The sequence below is a fragment of the Gracilinanus agilis genome, chromosome 5, assembly GCF_016433145.1.
Source record: "Gracilinanus agilis isolate LMUSP501 chromosome 5, AgileGrace, whole genome shotgun sequence".
NCBI classification, from domain to species: domain Eukaryota; kingdom Metazoa; phylum Chordata; class Mammalia; order Didelphimorphia; family Didelphidae; genus Gracilinanus; species Gracilinanus agilis.
In genome coordinates this window covers 130,074,224-130,100,701 of record NC_058134.1, presented here as the reverse complement: position 1 = coordinate 130,100,701, position 26,478 = coordinate 130,074,224, and the positions used below count along the sequence as shown (strand labels likewise).

The following is a 26,478-nucleotide window of genomic DNA, read 5'->3' as shown; positions in this document are numbered from 1 at the left end:
CTGGAATAACAGCTTGGCTGTCACAACTTTTAGATCTGACATTAAAATGATGAGGGACTTTAATACCAGCAAAATCCCAGGAAATGATCCCTTAAGAAACTATGTGGTCATGGAATTTTTCAGCTTGATGGCACATTCTGGACATTTGGTTCACTATAAGCACATGTCCATGCTGATTACCATCCAGTTGATTAATGCGTGTGTTGATTATTTCTGGGCCAAAGAGACTTTTCTAGCTTTGTATTGCTGCAGTTTTAAAGGTTTGTTTTCATGATACTAACAAAGGTTTGAATGGATGTTTTTTATATATGCACACATAAGTGTATACATATATAGATGTGTACATATATTTATATAGATATAGGTGTAGCTATAAATTGGTGGGATTAGACTAAAGCTACAAGACTGACTCCAGTTCAAATAGTCTATGAATATATGAAGTATGAAAAGAGAGTCTAGCTCTTGGATAGAGTTCTTTTCAATTCTGCTAGATTTCAATGGTTAATCACACACACACACACACACACACACACACACATACACACCTCATTTATTTCCCCTTTACCTTGCAGACTTTCATTTGGCAGTATAATATGTACTGGCCATATAATTTATACTTAGAATCTCCATTTCTTACCAGATGATATTACTTCAGAGTTCCTAGCCATCCCTTTTTCTTTATCTTCTATTTTTCCTAGTAGATCTCTATATGTATGGGACTTCTCTTAAACCTCAAATCCTGCCTTAGTGACTGCTCAAGAATGAATCTTCAGTAGTAGGGCTGCTGATAGCAAGATAGGGAGAAATAGAGATTAATATCCCATGGCTACTACTTACTTACACCCCCAAACCTTAGTCACATACACACTTATTTTGGTTGTCTTTTCACAACTATTCCATAGGAAGTATCTATAATCTATATTTTCTCACCCATATTCTGCTTCAGGACTTCTATCATAGCTCCTGAGACATATCCTGGAAGCTGAATATGGGATATTTTTAAGGTATAGTTGAATTTTAAGAATTCTTTGTATGATCATTTTACCCATAACATCAATATATGACCTGCCTTCTCAAAGAGTGGGTGTGGATTGAAGGGAGGGAGAGAATTTAGAATTCAAAATTTTAAAAATATTAGAATGTTTTAAATAAATAAATAAATTGAAAAAAATAAGATTCAAGGGTAGGGGAAGTATTCTTTGCATATCCAAAGACCTGTTATTATTCACTTTGTAGTTTCTTAGGGGTCTAAGTAAAGATGGGGTAGAGGAGTAAAGAGGGATAAAGAAAAGGAAAAACTGGGAGACTTTGTTAAGTGGTAATTCAAGAAAGAAGGAAACCCTGATCAAAAGTACTAGATGAGAGTATCTACTCCTACCATCCATCCTACTGAAGATCCTGCCTCAAAACCTAAGAGCTTTCACTACCAATGAAGCAATCTAGCAAAGTTTCTATTCTAATTGGTTGGCAAATTGGGTGAAGGATAGAAGAATGGCATCCTAGATATTGCTCTTAGAGCTGCAGAGGGAAATATTTGCCCCTGAAATCTTAAACTGGAAATCTGAACACATTTTCCCAGGGAAAAAAAGATCTAAGTACTCAAAAGTGTGAAAATATGCTTTGGAAAGTATGTGATATGGTAATTTTATGAGTAGGAATCATTGAAGCAGGCATGATAATACAATGGTTAGTATTTGTGCCCTATGTAAATTTTGGTGTAATAGGTTTTTATAGAGAAAAGAATTTGTTATATTAGATAGCTCTCTGAGAGGGGAAGAAGAAAACATATAGGAAGAAATTTAGGCTATGTAAAATAAAAACAAAATCAATATAATTTACTCAACCTTAAAAAAACTTCAGTGGGCAGGTTGGGAAACCTAAGTATGATATATCATCTTGTTGGGAAGAAATGTCACAAATTTGAAACATAAATCTGATATGGAACATTTTGGAGCGAATAAGGAACTTCTTACAATAATAAGGCCAATACTCAATATTGATAATAGTAACTTCTCTCCAGCATATTTTATACTCATGAATGTTCCAGTTAAAGCCCACAAATTGGCAAAAAATAATCTTAAATAGGCAGTAATTTAATAAATTATGTCTGTGTTGATATTTTTATTCTCAACCTAATGCCTTGCTTGCTTAATGAATGCTTTTTGTTGGAGACACTGAATATTCAGAGCTGTAAGCATTGTTTCTTCCTAGGAACAGACTCCTTTTCTTTGATTTGTTTTGCTCTGATAGCAAAATGAACGTGTAGGGTGTTATGCAGACATGGAGAATATCCCTTTCTCATTATTACCTCTCTACTTTACATCTTTGTCACCTCTCACCTGGACTATGGCAGTAGTCTCCTGGAACAGAATTTAGAAGCCATCTGTTCCAGCCCCCTCGTTTTACAATGAGAAATGTGTCCACAGTCACACAGATAGCAAAAAGTAGAGATGAGATTCAGATGCATACCTCCTGTGTATAACAGGATCTTCCCAACACCAGAGCTTCACCTGTTTTAGCTTTCAAAAAAAATACAAGCTCCCCAGATATGAGAGGACTAACTCTCACAAATAATACAAATAAGAAGCATTGCTAATTGATCCAGTTGGCACAAAATTGAGACCTGTACAGAGAATATGTAAGGCTTTTTCAGTAGTCGGATAATTAGTTCACTCTCATTAATGTTATACAGCTGTCTGAAATGCAGCTGTCTCTGCTGACTTTCTAGTTATATCTCAGAAAAGATGAGACACACAACCAGTGACTGCGGTTTAGTTTGACCAGTTATACCTTGATCATTTTATCCATAGCTAAGGTCATTTTCCCCCCACTTGGGCTGGATCTACCAAGGAAAAATTTCATGTAAAAATGTATGCTTTCTTCCTCTCTCCATGAAATGTCAAGCTTACCATAACTGGAAAAAAACTAGCCAATCTGAGACAGTTAGATACATATCTATGATCAAATCTTATCATTTAATAAACTGTGTATTGCACTGAACTTTTTAATAAAACAATTTTATTGTCTACTGTAAAGATTAAATAAATAAGAGGTCAGCAGACTTTCTCTCGTTTCCAAAGAACATTGTGGTTTCTATGAAATAGCCAATCATTAATTTAAGCAGCTAATTTATCTTCAAAGCATAGCCTTTACTTTAAAAAAAAGTGCATGTGGAAACCCCTCCCTATCCAACTCCCCAACTAGATTTTGATGTTCTTAAGGAACCTAATACTTCTCGATCTCTACTTTAAGTACCATGGATGTGGTAGCTCATAGGATCATAGATTTTGATCTGAAGAGACCTTGCAGCCAATTGAATACAACTCCCTCACTTCACAGATGAAGAGACCAAGAAGAAACATTAAGTGATTTTTCCAAGTCACACAGCTAGAGTCTGAGGTAGGATTTTAACTTGAGTCTTCTTGAGTACAAATTCTGTACTGATTCTACTGTACTATTTATATACTACAATCACTAAGCATTTGGTGAATGAATAAAGTATGTACCAACTATTTTGAATCTGAGTAAAATAGTAGACACTTTGAGTCAATAAGGAAGCAAAGGATCCTCTATCTGACTTATGTTTCAAGGACGAGTTGTCTAATCATTTCTGAATCTTTTTAAACAATGGCCCTTTTTGACTAGATGCAGGTGGCAGAGACAAACATTGAATCTAAGCTTTGAAAAACTCCACATATCCTCTGGAGACATGGGACACTCAAAATAAAAACTGGCAAAACGAGCATTGGCATTGCTGAAAAAGTTGCCAAGTAACGTATCAAGAGGATATCAAGAATATCAACAGGTGATGTGTCAGCTTCTTTGTAATCAAAGGGCAATCACCATCCAGTTCCAGTCTTCAGGAGACAGAACAAGAGTTGCCACTTTTCTTGTCATACTTTTAGGTTCCTACATTTTAGCTTTTAGCATTTTATATGTCAGAAGATAATTTATTTCAAATTGTATACTATCCTTTATGTAAAGGTAGAAATTGCAAAGAAACACACATCATGGAATTTAAAGCTTACAACTCATGACCCTCAATATTTATCTTCTTTTTAGTGACATTTGGCTTTTTGACAAATCCCCATGATTAGATTAATTTCTGAAACATTCTTTTCTTTAGAAAACCCAACCCAAAATCTTGGGCTTTTCATGATGAAAAACTTCTGTTAATATAAAAGCAACTATTTAGAGGCAAAAAGAACCTGAGAGACTATCTAATCCCAACCCGTCACTTTATAGATGATGTAAACTAAACTGAATTCCTAAAAAGTTACATGACTAAAAATCATACAGGTAGTAAATGTCCCATATCTACCATCTAAACAGATCTATTGGTTCCCAAAACACTATTCTTTCCATTTAATCCAATTCCTCTGTCTTTAAGATGTCTTCTAATCCAGTGGTTGCCCTGTAATCCCAATCTATTTGTTCAACATTCTCCTGCCACTTCTCTTTACCTACCCAATGCCAAATCAGTTTAGTAAACATTTCTTAATTATGTCCAGCTCTTCCGTTGCTCAGTCTAATCCCTCTTTCTAAAAACTTCTCATATTTCTTCCAGTTCAATTTCTACTTCTCTCAAGGTTCCATTCAGATGCTTCATCTTTCAGGTGGGTTTCCCTGATCCACGCAAGCCAGAAATGTTTCTTCCTTCTCTTGAATTCCCCATGATGCTTTTTTGTGTCCTTCAAGTACTTTTAAATTCTTGTTTTGTACTATATTGATTTATGTATATGATTTATTGTCCCCCTATATGAAAGTTGCAAGGGACCTTAAAGATCATCTAGTCCAATCCTTTCCTTTTGCAGATGAGGAAATTTAGACCTACAGAAGATAAATGTCTTGCTAAAGATCACTGTTGCAAGCTTTAGTCCTCATATTTGAACTCATGCCCTCTGACTCAAAAATGAAAGAGAAACACCATTTAAAATCACCCTAGACAATATAAAATACTTGGGAATCAATCTAACAAAACAAACACAGCTATTATACGAAAACAACTACAAAACACTTTCCAAACAAATAAAACTGGACCTCAACAATTGGAAAGCCATTAACTGTTCATGGGTAGGACCAGCTAACATAATAAAAATGAACATCCTACCCAAATTAATTTACCTATTTAGCGCCATACCTATCAAATTACCAAAAAACTTCTTTATTGAATTAGGAAAAACTATAACAAATTTCATTTGGAATAACAAAAGATCAAGAATATCAAAGGAAATAATGAAAAAAAATGTGAAGGAAGGGGGCCTAGCAGTACCAGATATCAAACTATACAATAAAGCAGCAGTCATTAAATCAATATGGTACTGGCTAAGAGATAGAAGGGAGGATCAGTGGAATAGACTTGGGGTTAATGAAGTCAGCAAGACAGTGTATGATAAACCCAAAGAGCCCAACTTTTGGGACATGAACCCACTATTTGACAAAAACTGCTGGGAAATTTGGAAAACAATATGGGAGAGATTAGGTTTAGATCAACATCTCACACCCTACACCAAGATAAATTCAGAATGGGTGAATGACTTGAATATAAAGAGGGAAACTATAAATAAGTTAAGTGAACATAGAATAGTATACTTGTCAGATCTATGGGAAAGGAAAGATTTTAAAACCAAGAAAGAGTTAGAGAAAATTACAAAATGTAAATTTAATGGTTTTGATTATATTAAGCTAAAAAGCTTTTGTACAAACAAAAACAATGTAGTCAAAATCAGAAGGGAAACAACAAAATGGGAAAAAATTTTTATAACAAAAAACTCTGACAGGGGTCTAATTACTTAAATATACAAGGAGTTAAAGCAATTGTATAAAAAATCAAGCCATTCCCCAATTGATAAATGGGCAAGAGACATGAATAGGCAATTTTCAGGTAAAGAAATAAAAAATATCAATAAGCACATGAGAAAGTGTTCTAAATCTCTAATAATTAGAGAAATGCAAATCAAAACAACTCTGAGGTATCACCTCACACCTAGCAGATTGGCTAAAATGAAAGAAGGGGAGAGTAATGAATGCTGGAGGGGATGTGGCAAAATCGGGACATTGATGCATTGCTGGTGGAGTTGTGAAATGATCCGGCCATTCTGGCTGGCAATTTGGAACTATGCTCAAAGGGCTATAAAAGAATTCCTGCCCTTTGATCCAGCCATACCATTGCTGGGTTTGTACCCCAAACAGATCATAGATAACAGACTTGTATGAAAATATTTATAGCTGCACTTTTTGTAGTGGCAAAAAACTGGAAAATGAGGGTATGTCCTTCAATTGGGGAATGGCTGAACAAATTGTGGTATATGCAGGTGATGGAATACTATTGTGCTAAAAGGAATAATAAACTGGAGGAATTCCATGCAAATTGGAGAGACCTCCAGGAAGTGATGCAGAGTGAAAGGAGCAGAGCCAGAAGAACATTGTACACAGAGACTGATATACTATGGTAAAATCGAATGTAATGGGCTTCTGTACCAGCAGCACTGCAATGACACAAGACAGCTCTGAGGGATTTATGGTAAAGATGCTACCCACGTTCAGAGGAAGGACTGCAGGAGAGGAAACATATAAGATAAACAATTGCTTGAATGCATGGACTGAGGCGGACATGAATAGGAACTGAACAAGGACACATGTTACAACCAGTGGAAATGTGGGTTGGCCATGGGTGGGGGGAGAGTGGGTGGGGGGGGTGAAAGGGAAAGTAGGGGCATAAAGTATGTAAACAGATTAAAAACGAATATTAATAAATGTCTAATAAAAAATGAGTGCTATTGTCATCATGTCTACACATCTATACTACCTCTAATAGAGTATAAGTTTCTTGAAGGCAAAAATTGTGTTTTCATATTTGTGTCCCCACATAGCATCTTTTGCAATGCCTTATTCATATTAAGTAGTGGTCAATAAATGTTAGTTGACTTGAATTGAATGCACATTTTACATAGAGACAGTGTAATGGTATATGGAGAGAGACTTCCTCAAAGCCAGGAAGATCTAGCATTAACAATCAGCTCTGACACATACTTGCTTTGGTAATTTGGGCAAATCTCTTAAACTCTTTATGTACTAGGTGGTTCTCTAAGATTATAAGTTGCAGAAAAGGTGGCAACCTACATTGGTAGAAAAGTTTTCCTTATGTGGGAGTTCCATACAAAAAACCAATGAAATCACAAGTCTTGTTTTTACTTATATTGAATATTAAGTTGAATTAACTGAATCAATGGCCTAAATCTAACCTCTCTATTCATTGAGTGTTGTCCCTCATTTCTCCTCTGTCTGCATCTTTTTCATTCAAGGTCTCAGTAAATGGGGGTCCATATTAAATTTGTTAATTACTGATGCTCTGCTTTTATCCAACTCCCATAAACTGAATTTCCTACATCTGTCTTCCTGTCTTCCTAAGACTAGGTCCTGATATTCCTGCCAGATTCTTAATTAAACATCCACTTGAACTTCCTCCAACTTCATGACATTTGGACTTGTACCAGTTGTCTCCCGACTCTACTTTGGACAAATATCTTTGATCTTGGAAGTAATTGGATGTCTTGTTTAAAAGCATCTGTATCCTGCTTTCAATATTCAGTTTGCAGCCTGCCACTTATTCCTTTGTATTCAGCTGGTTGCACTTTCCTTCTGGGTCACTGATCTGAGCACTCAGCTCTAATCTTAATCTGATTTAGACCTCTGGCTTTCCTATGACCCAGTGGATCTACCAGGAATTTTGTTTATGCCCTTTCCAGATCTCACACATATCACTACTGCTCAAGGTATTATTGAGTCCATGATGAGTCTAAAGTAGAATGATAATATCATTCAAACTATACCTAACCAAATTTTAAAAGGAAAATAAATTTGTAATGATAAAATCACATCTCTTGCCTTAAGCTTTAATGGGTGGATATTCTTGGGTAACAGTGGTAACTTGGTAACTATTTACATAAAAGAAAGTCGTAGAGAAATCACACCTACTTCTGAACTGGACTGTGATTATCTAGATTTAGAGGGGAGGGAGTAAACAAAGTTAATATGTCTAGACTTTAATTTCTATGCTACCCATTTATAATTTAGAAATCATTAATGAAGTTTGATAAGTCAGAGATTTCCTAAGTATAGACTCACAGACTCATACTCTACTTACAGATTGAAATGCTCAGCAAAGATCAAGTTGGTGGACGTGCCTGTAATAGTGGTCAGCCCTCCAATAGTAGAAGAATAAGTAATGGCCAAACACATCAATTTGCACATCATGTGGTCCTTCTTTGTCCGATATCTTCCAGCTTCTGAATTCTGTCCAAGAATAACAATGAAGCATTTCTATGAGAGAAGTCTTTATAATAATAATAAGAAGAATATTAATAATAATAATAATAAGAAGAAGAACAAGAACAAGAACAAGAACAAGAAGAACAAGAACAAGAACAAGAAGGGCATATGGCTCTCACAGATGTGGTAGGGAAAGTGTTTGTAAACCATGACATGTTGCAGAAATGCAAGCTCTTCTCTCATTTATCCTTCCATTAGTATCATTATATCAGTGCTGATAATATTCTGGTTGGAAACATCTAATTTGTGACATGAATATAAAAACTAGTCAGTTTAGAATTCTAGTCTTTAACTACTGTGACAAAGGACGGATATCTTATAGGAGAGTACAGTTCTGCCAAAAGTCATGATGGATATGGTAATGTTCAGCCTGGCAGGGAGAGACAAGAACACTCAACTATATTAACCTTTTAATTCCTACTTAATTGGAAGACTGGCCCAGAGGCAACATCTCTCCTAAAGTGAAATTAATTTCTTTTGCAATACATGCTCTACTTGAAGATAACTTTTAGTTTCCATATTGGATACTAGTTTTCCCTAAATACTTCACAATGAAAAAATATTTAGAAATCTTTAATAAAATAAAGTTTAAAATGGATTCTGTTGAAACATATAAATAAAACAACTATTCAATAAGTAAGGAATAAAAGATCATTTTATGATAGAATTATGGAACAAAAAATAGATATTTATGACTTGTGTGTGTGTGAATATGAAAAGGATTTATGATTTTGTCAAGTTGGGAAAGGTTTTAATCTGGGTACTTCCTCCATCAATGCAGATTCCAGTCCATCCCACTAGATGTTGACATTTTGACTAATGCATGAAATCCCAAGATGTTACAAAACCTCTGGGAAGAATTACATAATTATAGAAAAGAGTTTGGCCTTTTGCATACAAACAGGAAAGACAAAATGGATGAAGAATTGATATTGCCCATATATGGAAACATGTCTACACCCTATAGAGTTTGTCAAGTAGCATGTATATCTGGGATGGAGAAAGATGACTAAACTATGGGATTTGAGTGCTATTGAGCAGATAAACTGGGTTCAGAGTTAGAAAGGAAGAGAAAAGTAGGTTGGATTGTTTTGGCAAATTGAAAAGTACTTTCATTGACCTCAAGCTTCCAAAAATAGCAAAAGTCTATCTTTTCAATTCAGACATTTTATCTGTGTTCTTGTACGGCAATACTACTCAGAACCTTTCATTTGGATAATTACAAAAATTTCCTAGTTTCCTTGCTTCAAATTTTTCCCCTCTCTAATTCGTCTTTCATATAGCTATCAAACAGATATTCCCAAAACATGTTTGACTGTTAGTCCCCTGTTAAAGAAGTTCCAATGTCTCCCAATTACCTTTAGAATGAAATACAAATTCCTTTTTTCCATAATTTAAATTCCTTTACCTAGCTCCAACCTGCTTCCTGACCCTTTCTTCTTCCAATCCCTCACCTCCACCAAGACATTAATTCTTTCATGGACTCCTGCTCCAGCCACACATGAATCTCATCTCCAGTCTTAGAGACCCTGCAGGGGTTGTTCTTGAGACCATAAAAGCCCAGACTGCATTTTCTTCACCTCTTAAAAATTTCTAATTTCCTTTAAAACTTATATTACTTCCTATGTAAGACCTTTCCTGATCCCAATACATGTACACTGTTGATAGTAGCTCTCCCAAAATATTATTTTGATTTACTTTTTTTTCTAAACCCTTGCCTTCCTTCTTAGAACCAATACTGTATATTGGATCCAAGACAGAAAGTAAAGGCTAGGCAATAGGGTTAAGTTACCTGCCCAGGATCACACAGCTAGGAAGTGTCAGAGGCCAGATTTGAAATCAGGGCTTCCCATCTCTTGTCCTGGATCTCAATTCCCTGAGTCACCTAGTTGACCACTTTGATCTAATTTTGTATGTACATATTGTTTTTCCCAATGGAATATAAGCTCCTGAAGTGTAAGAGAATTCCCTGGGGAATGAATAAATTGTCTATTACTATATCCTGAAGGACTCATTTAGAAATTTCTGCAAATTTCTCATTTACTACATTGTATGATAAATTATTTATGTAAGTATCATATTTCCATAATATACTTAAAATTCCATAAGGGGCAGAGGCCAGGTTTTACTTAAACTTTGCATCTCTCCTATTATCGAACATAGTGTTTTATACATACTAGTTGCTTAAGAAATGTGAAACTGAATTAAATAAATAAATCAAAAAATTAAAAAGTTGCTGAATTGGAAATTTTAGAACAAAACCAAAAATATTTCCTCACTCTTCTGCCTTGGAACCAATACATGGTATTGATTCCAAAACAGAAGGTAAGGGTTTAAAAAAAACCTTAAAAATATATATTTACTGTATTAGTGACTCCTACACTTCATTTTGTGCACTGTGATCCTCTATAACAGGGGTCGGCAATGTATGGCTCTCAAGCCATATCTGGCTCTTTTGAAGGCCAGATATGGCTCTTTCTGCAGGAGCCATAAAGTCAATTTTTTTTCAGGCGCTGTTACAGGAGCGGCACTGTGAGCACTGTACGGCTCCCACAAAATTACATTTTAAAAAATGTGACGTTTATGGCTCCCACGGCCAAAAAGGTTGCTGACCTTTGCTCTATAAGGTCAGCTTGCCTGCTCTTTAGTTTAGAGAGGCTTAGGCATTAACAAAAGCAAAATGGTGGCAGGAAGAGATAAGACAGCACACTAGAGCCCATAGGTCACCATAGAAATTGGGGGAACTGAGCTCCACTGGACAAACTGACCCTCTCTTTTATCCTTCAGCCCCTGATATTGTACTGAGCCATCATAAGGTAACAGAATTTGTTTCATTATTTGCCTGATCTCATGACACTATTCACTGATATCATTAAATACTTTTGTTCTTAAGTACTGTTTGTATAACATTCTTTGAAGAACTGGGAAATTTGAGACAGTATGCTATAATGGATGAAACAACCAGCCAGACTCCAGAGATCTCGATTCTGTAGCTAGATTTCCCATGCACTAGCTACGTGACTTTGAATACATTAATTAACTTTTGAGGCTTGTGTTTTTCTCATATGTAAAATGAAGAGGCTGGTTTTGATAATTTTCAAAGTTCTTTCCAATTTAGTCTATAGCTCCTAATAGAAGGATTTATTCTAGTCCCAATAATCCAATCCAATCAACATCTACTAAGTGCCTACCATGTGAAAGGTACCAGGAGTAGTACCAGGAATACAGAAACAAAATAATAAATAATCCATGCCCTCAAGGAGTTTACATTCTACTCAGGGGAAGCAACAAGGAAACAATAAAGTACATATAAGGTAATTGGAGGAGGAAGAGAGCACTAACGATTAGGGAATCAGGGAAGACTTTTTTAGGAGATGGCTGGCACATGAGCTAAACTGTAAGTGACAATAGCACTCAAATCCCATAGCAACATTTTCTCTTAAAGCAAAAAGGGATTTTTCCCTTAGGGGATTTTTTTCTCCCTTCAATATTTTAGTTTGCAGATCAAGATTTAAGTGTGTGCAGTGGGCAAAAGTAACCATTATTTCTTGCCACTGCTTTTATAGTTTCTTAGGAATTTAAGGAATCTCTCAAAAGAATGGATGTACTCCTTATGCTTTTTTATTTAAAGATGACATGGATTGTCAGAACAAAGCCATTATATATATGCATATACATATATTCATCATATATTCATATTAAATGGTTATGTGCTTGGAGGGGTTGGATTTCATAATATAGAGAGCTAAAAGGCAGCTAAGCGGTATAATGAATAGAAATGTGGCCTTGGAATCAAGAAATTGTTGTTCAGTCATTTTAGAGTCATGTCTAACTCTTCATAAACCCATTTGGGGTTTTCTTCGCAAAGATACTGGAGTGGTTTGCCATTTCCTTCTGCAGCTTATTTTACAATTGAGGAAATTGAGGTAAACAGGATTAAGGACTTGTCCAGGGTCCCACGATTAATGTCTGAGGTTGGATTTAAACTTGGGTTTTCTTGATTGCAGGCCCAGTACTCTATCCATTGTGCCACCTAACTGCCCCAATCAAGAACACCTGAATTTAAATCTGGCCTCCAGACTCTCCCACCTGTTTGGCAATAGTTTCCTTGTCTACAAAATGGAGATAGCAACCCCCTTGTTCTTGTGAGGGTTCTTGTGAGAATCAAATAAGACAAACTTTGTAAAGTGTTTTGCAAACCTTAAAGTGCTATAAAAATGCTAGTTTTAACTATTATTAATTATAATTATTAGCAGAAAAGGATTTTGAGGTTATAACCCCACTAATTTTATAAATAAGGAAACTGAGGCCACAGAAAATCCAAGGTCACTAAGGTAGTAAGTAGGAGAATTAAAATTCCAGTACTGGTACTCTCACTCCAGATTCATTGTGCTCTTCACTACTCTTTGAATGCATTGAAATTGTATTTTAATTAGAATTTTCTCTCTTGTTTGCTACTTTAAATTCTTCATATTGGAGTGAAAAATCATTTTCTAGTAGAAATACTCATGTAGCTTGCAGTTACATCCTCATTTGTCCCACTGGCATCAATTGGACCCAAAATTAGCCATTAATATTTCTTTTTTGAATTAATTTCAAACTTTTTTTGCTCTATTTGCTGCACTTTCCCTCTTTTTTCTCTTCTTCTTCCTCCCATGATAATTCTGCTGCACCTTGGACTGACTAGACATTCATAGAATTGTCTTGAAACTTACCAGCCCTTACATCATTACTTCAAAGAACAAATATAGAATATCTTAGGGAAAGTTTATGTTCTCAATTGCTGTTGTGGCAACCAAGAAAATATCTATATCCTGTATGTCTAAGTAATCTAAATGCGCACATTCTCAGGGCATATCTATTCCCTTCTCCGTTTTTCTTTCCTCCCTTTTCTCCATATACATTAGGACCCTTCAGATTGGATCTCCAGAGGTCCTCTTCTCTCCTATTCCTAGCCTGATCAGTGACTGATTAAGTGTAAACTCAACCAACCCATATATCTAGCATGCTTTATATTCATCCCATTATACACCCTGGGCATGTTGCCATCTGCCCTCTCACCAAGTAAATAATCCACATCCATCCCACCTTTCCCCTCTTCTACTACCAGCATTTTCAATCTTTTGCTCTGGGAACAATATTCCAATCAATGTTAATATTGCTTCTGGAAAAGGTATAACAACTAACTAGTTACCCTAATAGATCCAATCACCAATTCCTATGATCCATCAGACCAAAGTTCCTTAAGACACAGAACTGTTCCCCTTTTGCACATGTATCACCAATGGCTCATACAGTGTTTATTGCATAGTAGTAACTAAATGCTTTTGTATTCATTGTTTCATTTACCTCCTTATTCTCTAAATGTGACTTTATACCACATTGACTTTCTTTCACTTTCTTCTCCAGGCCAATCTGTCAGTTCTCCTTCCCTTCAGTTCCATCCTTTTTTCTTTTGATTTCTGGTTTAATAAGTATGTCTACTAGGACTCTAGATGTAGACTATGTGTTTAAAGAAACATCAATGGTTAAAAGGGTCATAGGGTGCCAAGAATCTAAAAGCTGTGTGATTTTTAGCATCCTCTGACCCTTTCCCTAACGTTCCAACACTGTCACTGTAGAAGTGAAAGTGGCCAGATAGGACTGAAGGCTAGTTTGTGATTCTCTTTGTTTCACGAGTCTCCATTGCCAAAGAAACCATTACCAAGTCCTCCTGGTGAAAAGCCTTTCCATGACAATCCAGGTTAGCCCTCAAAAAGCATATGCCTTATTTATCTAGAATGCACTTGAAATCTTTTCAACATAGTAGGATATATCAGAACTTGATTTCTTTAACATGGCCTCCAAGAACCTTGGGTAACCTTAATACCTGGAGTGAGACATTGGAATAGAACATTGGAAAAGTGAGTTTCCTGACTGGAAATTTTATCAAACAAATGAATCACAAATGTGGGTAAAAAATTCTTTTAATGTTTCATAGCCACGAGTCATACAAGTCACTGAGGAATTAAAGCTTCAGATTATCCAAATGGCAAGAGAGAAGCACACAAGTCGACCAAGACACATCAACAACAACAGAAAATTATGGGGAAAAAACAGTACAAAAGATATCAGAAAGATGTTTATCTGAAAGAGGAGGTGGCTCAATCATGTATTAAGAACAAGGAAGGTGATATATAGCCTACAGATTCCAAGAGTAACCATGCATCAAGTGGTCTAGAAGGAATCCATCTTCTAGACTAATGGGTCTTGGAAAGGATTTACTTGGAAAGGATTTACTGAAAGCACTGGAAAAACGTTGCACAGGATAAGTAGATAGCTTATAACTTTACTCTTTAGAGGACTATCCACATGGAAAAGAACAGTGATCTATCAATGTATCAAAGGATTAAAAATGAAATTTCACTTGTTAGTGTAAAAGGGACAGTGTAGACTAATAAATAGAGGCTGATGCTAAAGTTGAAAAAACAAAACCTGCAATCGATTACAGTCTGATTCATAGAAGCTGTGTAATAATGAGAGGATCACTTAAGTTCTAAGTTCTCCTAAGCAATTCATGAAGATTAAGTTTCAGATGACCTGTCAGTCTGCACTGATGGAGGGGTTTTCTATATGAGAAATTCCAAAAAATGATTTTAAAAAATGATAGTTCAGTGTGTGTCTAAGCATGTGTGTGTATACACATAGATACATATTACATATATATATGTGGAGCCATTGAAAATGAAGTATGCATTATTGAACTATTTTTCAAACCTGCCCTAATTATATAAGCTTCTAAAACATTTTTAAGTTTTTTAACTCAAAACCTTGAAGACATTTTCAACCTCCACTCCTTTCTTGGTCTATATACTCATTAAGTTCTTTCATTGCCTCCTTTGTAGTGTCTCCCCAAATCTATGCTATCATCTCATATTCATGAGTCTTGTTTGAAATTTTATAAGGTAACACCTGGACAAATGCAATAACTTTCAAATCATCTCCCTTTTCGCTTTTTCCTTTTCAAAAGCATAGGGCCCAGCCTATTTGTCAAGTTTAAGCTCTAAGAATGGTGTATGAAAAGATCTTTTAAATTGACCTTTCATAGACCTTCTAGATGTTTTAAATTTTTTTAATTCATTAAAATTATTGAAATTGGATAAGTGGTATCGCTTAGCCCAAGATACATTCTTAAGACTAAATTACACAGAAGGTGGCAATATGCAGTGCTAGAAAATGTGTCTCACTTGGAGCTCCCTACTGAGATGAAATCACAGGTCAAATTTTTTTCAAGTGATATAAACCTTCAGGATTAAATTATTTTTATCTATGTGTAGTTGATGAGTTTTAAAGCAATATTTAGGTATTATTTCAGAACCTAAAAAGGTCTCAATTTATACAACTTTGGGTATAGTTTTCAGTGCATTTTTTTCTTTATACAAAACAAAAATCTGCAATTCTGTAAGCAACAAATTTTCCCCCTCACCACATAGAGCTATGTAGTAATGTATTATAGGGTAGAAGAAACTAATGTCTCCCTCATTCCTATTTCCAAAACCATGGTTACCATAGGTGTATTGTTATTCAATATTATTTTTCAATGGTCTTAGAATATATTGTTTCCAAAGAAACTCAGTAGAGAATTTTTATATTAGATATAGCATGTTGATTTATTTTGAGAAATGAATTTGCTGGGATATATTTCTAGATTTTCTTTCTTCAAAATCTAGAGATATTTCTGGCAGTTCTCACATCTTATATTTGACAGTAGCTACTTATTAAAACCTACATATACACAATTACATCATAAATACAGCTTTCTAGTAACTATAGAAACATTTTCCATCATTAGACTCATAATTAGGCTTTATAACCTTCGATGAAGATTAACAACATCCCCCACACTCAAAATAGGAAAGAAGTGAATGAAAGCTTAATTAAAGTCAGACTGTTTAACAAGCAAAATCTCAGTTTAAAAAAAAAAGAAAAAGAAAATGCCAGTCATGGACTTAATACCATACTTCATTTTTAGATTCTCTTTGCCGTCATTATGATGCTGATGGGTGAGTAAAAGACTAATGACAATTTTTTATGAGATGGAAAAATAGTTACTAGCTGGGAAATTTTTAAAAATCTACCTTTGAGGCTGAATGGAGCCTGAGGATACCAGTTTGACTTAGGGAAACAAAACAAATCTCAATTTGCTATGTGAGTTTAGAAATATATGTCCAACTATCTGCCTACTGAGCCTACTGATGTCATGGAAACTTGTTTAGAAAGAATAAAATTTGATGTACCTTTTCCGATTCCATCTTGCCCAAAGTTTTCCTTGCATCATTATTGTATCTGAAAAATAAATTTCCACAGGTCATAATTTTATTAATGTGATTTGAAAAATTTGAATCAAAGAATTTATGCTTTTTACCTTGAAATTGGAGTGGCTTTTTCTTTCAGTTCATTTTTTTCAGGGAAATTATCACTTGCTGCAAGATATTAATTGAAAGAAAGACAATTTAAATACAATAGGCATCTTAAAGGGAAGGTAGGATTGGAGAGAGACATGAAAAGAAGAGAATTGAAAGAATGAAAATAAATTCTATGGAGAAAATAGTCTTTATTCAGAAATTTAATAAGGCAATCAACTTTGAGAAACATAAACTCCCCTTCAGATTTCTCCTTGGTTTTGAGAGGAGGCTACCATTAATGTTTACATAGGATATCCTATCAATCAGAAGCAGCCTTGGTAATTGCTGGTGTTGAGTGCAGAGGGATTATGAGACTCCAGATCATATAATGCTGCTAGATTTAACTCAGGAAGGGAAAGACTGATGGTTAGGATCTATAGATGAAGAAATGAGGACGTTTCATTAGAAGAACAGGTGACAGTTATAGAAGTCAATCAGCCTTATTCCTATCATGGCAATTTTTGCCAATATGTTTCCTTTTCTATGCCTGGAATACCCCAGTCCTTCCCTTCTACTTACTGAATTACATTGTTTCTTTAAAGCCCAACTCTAATGCTACTTCTTTGATGTGACCTTCCTGATTCCCCACATTGGTACTGACCTTACCTTTCACTCTCCATCTAGTACTTTATTTTGCTGTTCTTCAATGAACTTAACATATAATAGGTATTGTAGTTTCTTACTTTATTTCCTTATGTAATGCCTCTGCTAGATGGCAAATTCCAAGAAAGCAGAGAAAAAGTTTTATCTAGATTTTATATGTCCCTCAATGCCTAACATGACATTTTCAAGGAGTAGGCATTTAGTAAATCATTGATAAATGCATACTGAATAAGACTGTAAGATATAATGGAAAGAATTCTGAATTTAGAGTTAAAAGACCTGAGTTCCAATCTCTGCTCTATCTGCTATCTGTATGACCATGAGTATTCTGCTTAACTTATCTAAGATTCAGTTTGCTTATTTATAAAATGGGAGGTTGAAATGGATGAGCTCTTGTCCCTTCTAATTTGAAGTATGTTGATCTGGTCCTGAATAAGAGTTACTTACTTCTTTATAGTAGTTAACAAAAGTACTTTCTTTACAACTTTCTAAAGTAGTGAAAGTAGCAATAGTCCTTCAGAGAAGAGAAAACATTAAGTGAATTCTTCAGAATCCCACTAACAGTAAATGCCAGAGCCTGAATTTGGACCTATCCTTTCATTGAATATTCTTTCAACTATGTATATTATAACCATTTCCATAGTATAAATAAAAGTATTTATTGGCAGTAGATTCTTTTGTTCATAAATAGAATGTTATTCCTTTCAGTGCAGATAAAGAGACTGAGATGTAGAAATATTAGTTACAAAGTCCACTGACAGCTTAGCTGGGAATACACCCCAGAATTCCTGAGTTTTAGGTTCCTTCCCCTAATAGACCTCACTTTGGCCATAATAAAACTTGATACCATCAATTTCCAATCCATGGTTGGTAGATCCACTAAAATAAGTCATCTGTGTGGCATCAATCTCTGCTTCAGTACTGATGATCTGCTGAGCTACAGCCTCTACGATGGGCATCACCATAGCAGCAGTAGAGGTGTTGCTAAGCCACATAGACAAGAAGGCAGTGCTGATCATGAACCCCAGTGTAAGCCTGAAATGAAAGGGTCTTTAGTCTGTTATTGTTCCATCGGGATTGGTTAGCCAAATATTATATCATTATAAGAAATGCTCAATGTGCATTGAAAAGTAGCCTTTCGAAATCACAAAGCATTAGTGTTCTACCAAGATGGGGAACTATGAATCCAATTCAGGCCATGCAGAAACCAAAACAATGCATGGCACAATGTCATGAGGACAGTTATCCTAGTGTCTTTACTGACCTATGGATTTGGGGAATAGAGACACATTTCCTCAGATTACATATTTATCTGACTACCACTGAACACAGACCATCCTTAATTCCAGTTACTATCCATGACAACAAAGAAGTAAGCTTTTAAATTGGGGAAGCTGATCATGCTGGTCCCTTATTTAGAGTAATTATAAATGAAAGTGAACTAAAAGACTACCTAACCATGATCCCTCATTTTATAGGTGAAAAAACAGAGTACCAGAGAGATTAAAATATTAAATTAAAGGAGAGATTAAAAGATTAAAATCACATAATTAGAAAGTAGTAGTGTAGGGATTTGAACTCAGGTAATCTACTCAGGTTATCCAGATGTAATGCTCTGTCAACCATGCCACATTGCTTCAGATTCTTTCTTTTTACCTATTGGGCATTCCTCTGCTAATTAAAATGTCTAGCAAGAAAGGACAAAGGAAGGGAGGATCAGTGAAAACAAATCAATTATTCTGTTTGTAAACCATTCTGGCACAAAATCTGGTAGCATAAAAGGGTAAAATGTATGATCAAAATGTAATTTTGGAGTTGTCAATGCATTACTATTAACTTCGTTTTTCCTATTCTTCCTTAAAATGGATTGTCAAGAGTTAGTCCCATTCTACTTCTTTATTAAGTAGTTTCCCCACTTCCTTTAAAACATTGTTATATACAAGTCCTTAGAATGTTCCACATAGATATTAATAATGAAATCATACACACAAAACTATCCAAGATCTAACCCATTATAAATAGACTGTCTCCCCCCAAAAATCATTTGGTGCTTCCCATAATCATGGGAAATTGTCTAAATGGTTTAGAAATACATATGTAAAGTAATCATGCCCTCTTGGATGCGGTGATCGTTGCACTAGTGATCACATACCAGGCTGGCACAACCAAAAGTATATATTTAAAACAAAGTTAAATCACAATGAAAATATAAGCTCAAAAGATGTAATACATTTTATTCATGAGGCTAGCAAGCCATTAATGGACCTTTCAGCAAATGGCATTGAAGAGGAACAATAGCTCTAGTTAATACTCTTGGTGGTGGGAAAAACTCTCCAATTAAGCAACTTCTCAACCACATGGCTAATGGGGTTCCCTCTGGCAACCAATTAAAGCATATCTGAGTTATTGGTAGGACATGGAAAAGGGACATCTGTGATTTCTTTTCTTTTTTTCTCAGTGATGCTTCACCTGTCTTTGGGTCAGCTCAACTTTCAAATTGTAAAGAGTATTTCCTTTCGATTCCTTTAAAAAAACAACCATTTAAAAAATTTCAGGGAACAAAGCTGACACAGAGTACCTTTGCTTTGAAGAGCACCAATAAAACACAAAAGCCAAAAATGATCCCCTTTGAGCTCTTTAAGAAAGTACTTTACTTCATAATTCAAAATAGCACACCAGTGGATGTCTAACCCAAAATGGATTTTTACATTAAACTCAATACCATTTTATGACATTCAAATAAAGAATGTCTTGGAGCATAAAGTTATTCCTCTGATGCTTCTGAGATTGGAAGCTCTTACTCTCCTTGTAACCATAACCTTATAAAGTGATGGACTGTATTTATCTATAATTTGTTAATTCAATGAAAGAAAAATAAATTAGCCCATTCAATGAAGAAAATAATGTATTATTCCATGTTCTGTTGATGAAACTGGTAGCCTGAGTGTTTCATTTTTCACCTGCTGGCTTAAAAAAAGTGAAAAATTTACCTAAGACTTGTTCAAGACTTCTTTTCACTTTCTCTTGGTCATGATAGCCTTACTGAGGATGATCAAGGATCAAAGATCACTGTTATATCTACCATGAGTACAATATAACCAGTCCAGAAACAAAGTCTACTTGGAAACAATTTTGAAGGCTATCAGTCTTGTCTGCCGTGGTTCAGTGCATTTCTCTGTATTGGCTTTCAGTGAGAGAGAAAAGGTGAGACAGAGGAGGGCATTTATCCTAACTTCCCTATAATTAGAACTACAGTGGAAAGGGGAAAAAAGTTCCCTCTCCAGTACTAGAATGAATCTGCTACCAGTTTCATTTCAGCAGAGGGAAAGAAAAAGGGTCATGAATTATACTGTGGCCCAAAAAAATTCTGTCTGTACATTACTTTCTGGGGTTATTTGTTTTGCACAAAATGTTCTGTTCAAAATAAAAGCCTGGAAGTAGCAAATGGAAGACTTACCATGCAGGGTTCATACCCACCATCATCACCATTCTTAAAGCTATTCTCTTGTGTAAATTCCATTTTTCTATTGATGTTGCCAAACAGATGACTCCAATTAGCAATAGGTGAAAATCTTTGAAATAAGCAGATGCCACCTGAAATTACAATTAAGTCTATTATTAGTGTTATCATTTTCTTTGACAATAGCTGTAATTTAAAACAGTTCAAGAGTAAATTTTGGATCCCATTTTTATATAATGTTAGAGAACTCTGGTTTTCTCCTTTTGCTTTTCACAGTCATTTTGTTTAATTAGATAAAGTGCCACATTTATGAGGGTCAAACGTCATAATATCATACAATAAAAGTGAGGTCTTTCAGCTCTTTACCTTAACCTTCCATTATAAAATCTCTTAGTTTAATTAGGGAAAAATGTGTACATTTTTTTTAAATTGAGTATTTCAAAGAGACAATATGGTATAGATGAAAAGAACAATAAACTACAAGTTAAGAAACTTGACTTCTACCTCTGTCATCCACTAGTATGACTTCAGGCAAGTAACATCTATGACTTAGTATGCCTATATGTAAAATGGCTAGAGTGTTTGAAGAAGTCAGTAAGACTTGGATTGAAATCCTGCCTAAGATATTTACTGGCTATGTGACGTTAGTCAAATGACTTAACCTGTTTCTTTATATGCCCTGTCCCGTTTTCCATTTTTGTTTTTATTTATTTCCATTTATATTTTATTAAATATATTTTTCTTAAATGTTATTAAATGTTTTTATTATTAAAGATATGGTATTTTTATATCATTTTTTCACTTGTGATCTATGATCCAGTAATACTGGTCTCCTGCTATTCCTCAAAGAAGGCACTCTAGATTCTGGACATTTCACTGACTTTCTCCTATGCCTGCAATGCTCTTCCTCCTGGCTTCCTTCAAATCCCAGCTAAAATCCAACCCAGTACAAGAGTTCTTCCTCAAACACCCTTAATTTAAGAGAGAGAGAGAGAGAGAGAGAGAGAGAGAGAGAGAGAGAGAGAGAGAGACCACAAAAATGAGATAGATGATAGACACATAGATGAGAGAGATTGATAAATGATAGTTATAGATATAGATATGGATGATAGACAGATAGATAGATAGATAGATAGATAGATAGATAGATAGATAGATAGAATATAGTTAAGCACTATCTTTTGCCTCTCTTTGTATCCTTAGCATTTAGGACAGTACCTGCCACAAAGTAAGTGCTTAATAAATGTTTGTTGACTAACTGACTTGAACTAGATAGATTCTCACACCCCTTTTAGCTCTAAAACTGAATTATTATGATACCTTCTATTAAAACAGTACCTATAAGATATCCTTTGTGAGCTTCTTTGCTCTAGTCTAACATATCCACATTGCCTTGCCCCTTCTCCCTTTCTCATTCTCCCACTGGATAGAGGATAACTATTCTTTGGGAATTTGAAAGTTGTTTTAATTTTCAAATTCCCTGTTAAAATGTCAATTCTACTTGGACATTATCACCCCTTAAGCAGTGATCAACCAATACATAAGCAAGATTAGCTTACTCATTAGAAAAATAGTGGAAGTGGAAAAAAAGAATTGTATCAGAGATTCTTAACCCTGGATCTATAGACTTTTTCCCCCAATAACTTGATAACTGCATTTCATTGAAATTGTTTCCTTTGTGATTTAATTTATTTAAAAACATGATTTTAATAAGGTGGCCATAGGTTTCCCCAGACCACCCAAGGGTTCCATGGTACAAAAAAAATTTGAAGAACACTCAGATCTGTTAGATCTCTTATATCTGTGGAAATCTGGAAAATTCATGTAAACCTGAACTTGGGCAGCAGCCAGTGGACAATAAGAGTTTCAACAAAATGAGCACCAGATAGGAAATCAGGGAAGGTCTGATATTTGGGGAAGAGTTAAGTTTGTGTGAGGTTTCAGGAGGCAAAAGTATCTGAAGAGAAATGAGATGATATCAAATAAAGGCCAATTATACTGACCTCACAGTTTTTTTTTTCTAGAGTTAGCCTTGTCTGTACTACCTTCCTCACCACTGTTAGGATGAAATTGAAAAGTCTAAAGCAGTATAGAAATGTGAATTATAATTATATCCCAAGACAATGGCTGGCTAAAAACCAAATATTTGGTCTGTTAAAAGCACTGCTACTAATTCTCTAGGTAATTAAACCATGCAAATAAGCCTTGGCCCATAGCCCAAGATCATAACAGGAATCAGGTGCCAGAGATAATGGAGAAATTTAATTTCTTCTACCTCCCATTTCATCCCTTATCATATTGTTTTCATTGCAACCTGAGTCTGTAAAATAAAATTAGCCACAGGCAGATGCATTTATTTTCTTAGTCTTAATAGTCTGGAAAGTAAAAGAAGTAAAAAAAAAAAAAAGACATGATGGCTTAAATAAGGTGTTCTTAATCTTTATTAATGAATCATGCATACCTCTGTCCAAAGGGTTAAACTTGTAGTTTAGCCTTTTCAGAATAATGTTTGTAAATTAATAAAATAAAATATATAGGATTACAAAGGAAAGCTAAGGTTGATGAAAATAAAGATGTAATTTTTTAGGAACTCCCAGAATTTTCATTGTTACATATATGACCAAGCAAACTTGGCATGTCAAATAAAATTTCTAATGATTTCAAATTTTTTTTCAGACTGCCTCCATAAAAATCCTTCCCAATTGCATTTAATTATTCAAAGTTATGACAATATGTACAAAAACATTTTAAAAGGCTAGAGCACTATATAAAGGCACGTTATAATTACATTACGAAAGGAATTTGACTCTTGGTCTTTAAAGTCTAGGCTGGTGGAACATAAACCCTAGTAGGTTCAAACAAATTTGAAAGGCTTCAAGTATTTCTGATTTCAGAAATAGGGAGGTATCTCAATACCTGCCTTGCTAAATGGCTAGAGATAATAACAGAAACATGGCTGCTATGTGATGGATATTGGGCCACCATGACCCATGAAAGAGATTAAAATTCCCTTAAAATCTGCATACAGATGATAATAGAACTGATGAAATCATCAAGTGAGAGAGAATAGAGAAAAAGATAAAAGGGCCTTATCCTTCAGTCTGTACTGAGCCTTAGTATCACATACAAATAGCGGGCATGGCATGGTTGATCATAAAAAGAAATGTGTCACAAAAATCCATAGCAAAATCTATTCTTTTTGCTATTCTGGAGGGAAAATGGTCAAAGTAGCCAAATGCTACAAAGGTCAAGAAGAACGAGAGTTGAGAAAAGTCTAATTAGATTTGGCAACTAAAAGATCATTGGTACTTTGAAGCAAGAACTTTCAATTGAGTGATGAGTCCAAAAGCCAAATTACAGTGGATTCAGAAGAGAGTGAGAAAAGAGGAAAAAGAGACTCTGAGTTTATAGGGCTTTCACAAAATAACATTCACTGGTCATCAATAATATACTAAATGAAACAGCAAAATATGAAAATAGGTCATTTCTACCTATTCCCAACACACATAGAAGATATTCAGATATATTTGTTGGTTTGATTCAAATGTTTGACTGGGCTCAAAGGAGTGAAAATGTTCAGCCATTTCTTAGTTTCCACATGGATGAAAAACTGTCTGAATAATGGTGGCTTGATGTGCTCTTGGAAGGAGGACCTGGTAGAGTGCCATATCATGTAACTGTGGACTTCTTTATTCAATGTTTTTTAAATCAGTGAATTTGATGAAAATACAATAATAAGTATGTTTATAAAATATGAAGATGACACACAATGTCTATGTCTCTAATGTCTAGCACAATGCTTGACATGTAGTCATTAATTAGTAGATGCTTTATGACTGAATGATAGATTGATTTAAAATGAGGAAGGAAAGCATATATTCTCAATCATGAAAATGAGGGGGGATAGTTATTTATTTTTATTATATATATATATATATATATAAAATGTAACATAACAATAATATATTGCATATGATTTGTTATAGATATATAATAAGTTATAATAAATATACTTATCCAAGAGAAACAAATTCTCCCATTATCTCTGTCCAAAAATATTTATCTCACTCTTATTTTTCTTCTTTCCTATCATTCCTTCCCCCTCCCCAAGAAGTCAGGTAATATAATTTAAGTTATACATACATTATCATATAATGCATATTTCTGTGTTTTTCATGTTGTGAAACAAGACATATTGCTTACACTAGATAAAAATTTATGAAGGAAATAAAATGAAGGGTGGCATGTTTCAATTTGTATTTGAACTCAATCTGTTCCTTCTATAATGATGAATATCCTGTTTCATCAGGAGTTCCTTTTAGTCGTCCTGGATTCTTTCTTTGCTGGTAATAATTAGAACATTTACAGTTGAACATCAAACATTATTGTTGTTAATATATGTAAATGTAAATGTAAAATATTCTTCTGGTTCTGCTCACTTCACTTTGCATCACTTCATACAATTCTTTCTAGGATTTTTTGTAATTATCTTGTTTGTCATTTCTTATGGCACAATAGGATTCCTATTCCTGAACTTGTCCAGTCATTCGCCAATTGATAGACATTCCTTCAGTTTCCATTTATTTGCCACCATGTAAAACACTGCTATAAATATTTTAGAACATATAGTTTCTTTTCCTTTTTCCTTGATCACTTTAAGAAAAAACCCAATAGTGGTAATTACTGGATCAAAATGAATTTTTAAAGGTTCTCTATAAACAGCGATGAATTAAAATAAAGATAAACGTTTAAAAATATTTAGAAATTCCTATGTTTAGGTTCAGAGTGTCAACTCAAAAAAGTATAGTTTTGAGAAATATTAATAGAAGTACAACTTATAATTCAAGGGATATGAAATCCAGTGTATTCTGCATTGACCAAACATCTATAATATTGTAATCAGTTTTGAGTGGTACAATTTTAACAATTCTGACAAAACAGGGAGGGAAGTCAGATTAGTGAAGTACTTGGAAATCATGACAAATGAGAGACATGGTTGAAAAGAACTGGGGAAGCTTAACCTAGCAAAGGCTAATCGGGGTCATGATATCTATCTTTCTTCAAATATCTAAATGCTGTTATGTGTAAAAATAATTTCATACTATAAAGGTGTTTGTTACAGAGACAAATATGTAGAACTGTCCTATAATAACTAAGTACATAGTGAATCTTTCATCACTAGATGTGCTACTCAGGCAGGCTGACTGACCACATCTGACAGTAAACCACTTCTTACAGAAAGGTATTGCCTTGGATAGATTGTTAGAACTAGAGTCAAGAAAACGTGTTCAAACCCAATCTCAGACACTTGTAGCTGTGTGATCTTGGGCAAGCCATTTAATCTTTGACTGTTTCCTCAATTGCAAAACAGGTATAATCCCAGTACCTATCTCATAGGGTTGTTGTAAGGATGAAATAAGGTAATGTGGGTAAAGCACTTAGCACATGGTAGGTACTCTGTAAATGTTTATTCCCTTTCCCCTTTTCTATCTGTCAGAATTATTATAGTGAAGATTCTTAAATTCCATAGTGGGACTCTAGGCTAGATCAAAGGTATAAATGATATTAAGACTGGCATCACTTTAGATTAAAATGTAAGTAGAAAATATTTAATAAAATAAATAAAATATGATCGAACAT

The 26,478-nt window shown here is 34.6% G+C and overlaps 1 protein-coding gene across 1 annotated transcript in view; it reads right to left on the bottom strand.

Annotated features, from left to right (window-relative positions):
- Positions 1 to 26,478, bottom strand: part of SLC13A1 (solute carrier family 13 member 1) — an 83,306-nt gene that overhangs the window by 31,149 nt on the left and 25,679 nt on the right. The window contains exons 3-7 of the mRNA XM_044679028.1: positions 20,836 to 20,972; positions 18,226 to 18,413; positions 16,736 to 16,793; positions 16,608 to 16,656; positions 8,147 to 8,295 (exon numbers count right to left, since the gene is read on the bottom strand). Of these exons, the coding sequence (XP_044534963.1) occupies positions 8,147 to 8,295; positions 16,608 to 16,656; positions 16,736 to 16,793; positions 18,226 to 18,413; positions 20,836 to 20,972 (581 nt within the window). The remainder of the gene's footprint in view (positions 1 to 8,146; positions 8,296 to 16,607; positions 16,657 to 16,735; positions 16,794 to 18,225; positions 18,414 to 20,835; positions 20,973 to 26,478) is intronic.